This window comes from Solanum verrucosum, unplaced genomic scaffold (assembly GCF_900185275.1).
Source record: "Solanum verrucosum unplaced genomic scaffold, falcon-dt-bn FXZP01000060.1, whole genome shotgun sequence".
Lineage (NCBI taxonomy): Eukaryota > Viridiplantae > Streptophyta > Magnoliopsida > Solanales > Solanaceae > Solanum > Solanum verrucosum.
The window spans coordinates 11,313,940-11,319,097 of NW_026020129.1; the positions used below are offsets into that span (position 1 = coordinate 11,313,940).

Here is a 5,158-nt window from a genome sequence, read left to right on the forward strand (position 1 = left end):
GCTTTGAGGATAATTTTGATATGTTTTCAACTGTTAACTCGAAATAGAACTTCATTTAATCAATTTTCGAATTAAAATCATTACCTTCGACTAACACTATACAAGCCACATGACAATCAACGAGTTATCAAAATCACCTAAAGCAAAACATGCTTAAATTCTCCATCTCAAATATTCAAAACCATAGGAGAAACGGTTTAACTCCCCCATTCATGACAATTACCTTCTTCAAACAGATAAATTAGCGATCACGCAAAATTGAAAAAATAAATAAAATAGAATGCTACTACATAAAAAGAAACAAAAAAAAACATATAGATATGGATGTTTCATTTCTAGCTGCATATAAATTCAACTTTCCTGGAGTGTAGGAGAGAAAAAGAAAGAACTGCACTCTTGGCAGAACACCTTCAAAATCACACCAATAACCAATTGAACAATAACGAAAATGAACAACAATGGCAAATTCAAAGGGACAACAAACAACATGCCTCACAAATAACAGATTAGCACTATACATGATCTTCTATGTTACAGAAAATGCATTCCAATGTACACAATCAACTCCTAAACCCAAAGGCGGACCACTTCCTTGAGGTCTCCTTCTTTGTCGTTTTAGAACTAGGATCGATAAGGTTCTCAAGTGACTTTGCTTTTTTGTTGCGAGATTTGCCTGCTTCTTTCAATAACTCAGCTAGCCTTTTCTTCTCATCATCGAAATCAGGATTTGCAGTTCCAAGCTTCTCTTCTCTCAATTTAAGAACATACTCCAGAATCTCAATGGCATCTTCAACTCTGCAATACATAAGACAGAAATAAGCTGAACATCACAAAGCAGTTGAAAGGAAGATACCATTGAAGCAACTCTGTGTGCCTATCTCAAAATACTAACTGAAATGGTATTTAGTTGAGATCACACAACTGAGAAATACATCTAGCTTTCATTACTGAATATAATGAGGTCTCTCCCTTTCTTTCTTCTATTTTGTTTCCTTTTAGACAAGTTGAATAGAATCACAGCAACAGAAATTTTTTCACAACAATGGGCATTACCTCCATCCAATCCACCACACACGTGTTCCAAGTGGAATGAACATAGCATCATAAATCTCAAAACAATTTTTTTAAAAATGAAATCAATCAGAGTAGTTATATATAAGTGAAGATGCTTATAGTGGTAATGCTACTTTAAATATATGCATGTCTCATAGCAAGGCAGATATGTTCATTTGATTTAAATTTTGAATATTGGCAGCAGATTAGTGTGGCAAAAGTAGTACGTATCAATGCATTTGTAATAAATTAGTGGATTAATCAGCAAGGTTCATCCAAGTACTTAAGGCAATATTTTAAAATATGACATTACCTTCCCAATGCATCATAAGTTGCTGCAAGATTGCTATAGACACCAAGGGTATCTTGATGACAAGGACCACACTCCTGTTCCAGAATTCGTCTTGCTTCTTCAAATAATTCAGCAGCCTCGTCTATTTTGAACAACTGAACAGAAGACAATCCCATCTGATTCAAAACAACCCCAAAGAAGGCTGACTTCCTCTCACCGCCAGCCCTGAGTTTTGCTACAGCATTTTCAAAGGAGCTGTGTGCCTCTTCATATCTTCCAACCATATAAAACATAACTCCCATCCGTGCTTCAATGCCAGCAATTGTACTTTGCTGCCCTGGTTTATCCTCCAAAAGTTTCATTGCCTTGAGCAGGAGTTTCAATGCCTCCTCGGGTTCATTAAATAACTCATAAATAGCTGAAATTTCCGTCAACCCACAAGCAATCTCTTCTGCAGTCGTTCCAGGCACAGGTTTTGCATATATTCTCAAGGCATTTTCACAGTAGGATCTGGATTCCCTCAATTTTCCTGTCTTATAGTATAGGTCAGCCAGCCTTACAAAGACAGATGCAACTGAGGGATGGTTGTCACCCTTAGACGATTTGAAAACAGTAAGTGCCTTTTGATAAGAGAAGACAGCCTCATCAAAACGAGACAGAGATAAGTAGATGTTCCCAATACTAACATCAATAGCTGCAACCTCATTTTCCTGTGCATTAGCGATCATAGCCATGCTTGCAAGTACAAGGTGTTCAAGGGCTGCCTCATAATCACCTTTAGCCTCACATATGAGAGCCATTAAACGACGATCAGCTGCCTCTTCAAGAGAAGCTGGTGGACTGTGGACACGATGGATTTCCAGTGTTTTCTTGCACAAATTCTCTGCTGCATCAAATTGCATCGCTTGAACATGAGCTTCAGCCAAGTACCTGCATAATTTACAATTCAGTTGCCTTAGTTAGAGCCTAAGAATCACATAGATAGTTGCCAATTAAAAGCTATAAAGGAAGAGTGTTACACAAACTAGCTAATGTAATAAGAAAGGACATTTAGGCCCGTGAACTTAAAGCAGCCATATTGAGCAGATCAACGCCATCCCAGTGAAATAGTTATATTGATGATATTCTTTATAAACAACAATCATGAACATCAAACAGCCTAATATAGTTTCATGGTTTACTTTACTAAACACCTATCAATACATGTAATACTCATTGAATATTTTTAAGAAATTGATCTCTTTGAGTCTTTACAAAATGTTGAATATATTTTAAGAGAAACAACCCCCCCCCCCCCCCCCCCATGATTTGCCAGAATCTACTCTAAAAGATTCCTAGCAACAATGAGTATCCCTCAGTTCTAACAGTGAATCCCCCACTACCATCATAACACCTAGCCATCGATGAGCACCGCCTTTGCCAACATATACCACTATCTGCATCTCAGCGAATTCCAGTAAATAAAATTTATATTAAGTGTCAGTTTTACTTGTAAGAAAATTTTACGGAAAAAGAACATGTTTAAAGCCAACTAACAGATAACATGTGAAAAGAAAAGTATAAGACATATGACCAACATTGAAGGCCTATAGCCACCGCTAACTGAAAAAAGAAGAGCAAAAGCAAGAACCTTTATTTCAGAAAGACAAGAGTTTGTAGAAAATCACATGACTATCCTCTATAAGTACAGCAAAAAGTTTTTTCTTAGAGAAAGAACATTATAATAGCATTGGACAAGTTGGATGAATTATTAACCTCAATCAGATGGATCTGCTAACTGGACTTCCTAAAGAACCAATTCCCTTACCGGAAAAAAGCACATCTATCCAATTTGACTCTGATAATCAGATATAGGAATTACATAAGTACGAATTGCATTACATTTACTGCTGTTTTCAATTGATAATATTTCAACTGAATCCTAATAATGCTTCAAATGATAATAGCTTTCACAGTATAAACACAGCTGAAAACTAAAGAAGTGCAATATGCATTCCATATTAATTGATACAGTCTGTTAAGCGTTATCAATTGGCCAGCTATAAGAATCCTTTATCTATGTTCAGCTCTACAATTTCATATTAAAAGGAACAAAGAGACGTTATGATAACTAACAAATACCTGCAAGTCTCAGCTACTCTCGGATCTGTATCTCCTAAAGCTTCCATCTGTACTTTCAAACCGTCCTTGTAACATTCAATCGACCGATCCAACTGTCCAAGCATGGAATGAGTATCACCAAGCTGCATATACCCAGAGAACGCCGCAAGCGCATGATCTGCACCTTTCGAAACTTCTGGCACCTTAATCGCTGTTTCCAGCACCGGAATCGCCTCTTCAAACCTAGCCAAACTACAATAAATAGCTGCCACAACGTGAAGACTCATAGCCAGATCCAAACTAGGCTCACCGTCAACCGCACATTTCTCAAACGACTTCGCAGCTCTTAACGCATAATCCAACGCCTTATTCGGTCCCTCACCGGAAGCAATCGTATCACGCGCTAACTTCAGCAGAAACGGTCCTAGATCGGGATTATCAAGAGACGACTCATCAATCACAACCTTCTCCGGTGGAGATTTCTTCTTCCCTGAGCTCCGATCCGGTGATGGCTTAGCCCGTGAAGTTGACGGAGACGGTGAAGGAGGTCTCCTCGGCGCCGGAGAGTTGCTCTTCGGGATAACAGGTTCGGATCTATCCACCCGTCCATTTGTCTCCTCCGAAACTGAAATTCTCAACGGCGGAGCCTCCGCTGGCGTTTTGACGGAAACTATACCCGGCATTGTTAACTGATTAATGTTAAAGGATTTTCAGGTAGAATTGAAGTTTAAATATATATAAATGGTGATTTTGGGAGTTATAAAAAAAGGGAATGAATTAAGGATTAATTAAATTTTTGGAACGTATTTTTCAAGTGTTAGTTGAGAAACAGTTGAAGAAGAAGGTACACAGTGAAGGTGAAGGTAAGGTAAGAATTCGGACTGCCATCGACTAAATGGGCCACCTATATTCTTGGGCTCAAGATAAAAGTGGGCCATCTAGAAAATGACATGGACCAATTATTCCATGACAAGTATTATGACCCGTACAGAGAGGATTATAAAGTGGGGAATCGAACCATCACGAACAAACCTACTGAGTTACTAAGATCCTCGATTTTTTTTCTGATCTGAAAAACTTCCTCTGTCTCATATTAACTGATCATCTTACTAAAAATAGTTGTCACATACTCCCTCCGTCCAACAATAGTTCTCATCTATACTAGAAATAAATGTCCAACAATACTTGTCAAATTTAGAAAATCAAGAGATAATTTAACGTTTGTATCTATTTTACCCTTGATATTAAATATTATTTATCATTTAACGCATTTTTTAAAGTATTAAATTAAAAAAAGTCAAAGGATAATATAATAATATTATCCATATTATTTATTGTTTCTTAAAAGATGTGTCAAATCAATAGTGGATAATTATTGTTGGACATAGGGAATACCAGTTGATCAACTTATTAAATCAAAAAAATATTAATTAAAATTTTCCTATATTACCATTATAATTAATTATTTTTAAAAGTGTTCACATTTATTTGCAATATTCCCAAGAAGCTTTTTAAGTGTGAATTAGTAATGATTTTTCAATATGTGTGTAAAATAGAAAATGATCCACTAAGAAGGAGTATTTAGAGAAATTTATTGCAAGATCATATTTTACCTCTTACATGATAAAGAGGTTAATAAAGAAATTAAAAAGTGCTTCGAAACTATTTTATCTTATTTATTGTGATAGTTCTCTACTATATATATATATATAT

At 36.3% G+C, this 5,158-nt stretch overlaps 1 protein-coding gene across 1 annotated transcript; it reads right to left on the reverse strand.

Moving 5' to 3' along the window:
* Positions 1-302: 302 nt before the first annotated feature.
* LOC125826849 (protein KINESIN LIGHT CHAIN-RELATED 1-like) lies at positions 303-4,287 on the reverse strand. Its single transcript, XM_049506191.1, has 3 exons — positions 3,467-4,287; positions 1,367-2,275; positions 303-795 (listed from the first exon to the last, which is right to left on the reverse strand). The coding sequence occupies exons 1-3, from the start codon at positions 4,126-4,128 to the stop codon at positions 561-563; spliced, it is 1,806 nt and encodes a 601-aa protein (XP_049362148.1). The 5' UTR covers positions 4,129-4,287; the 3' UTR covers positions 303-560.
* Between the last annotated feature and the right edge of the window lie 871 nt (positions 4,288-5,158).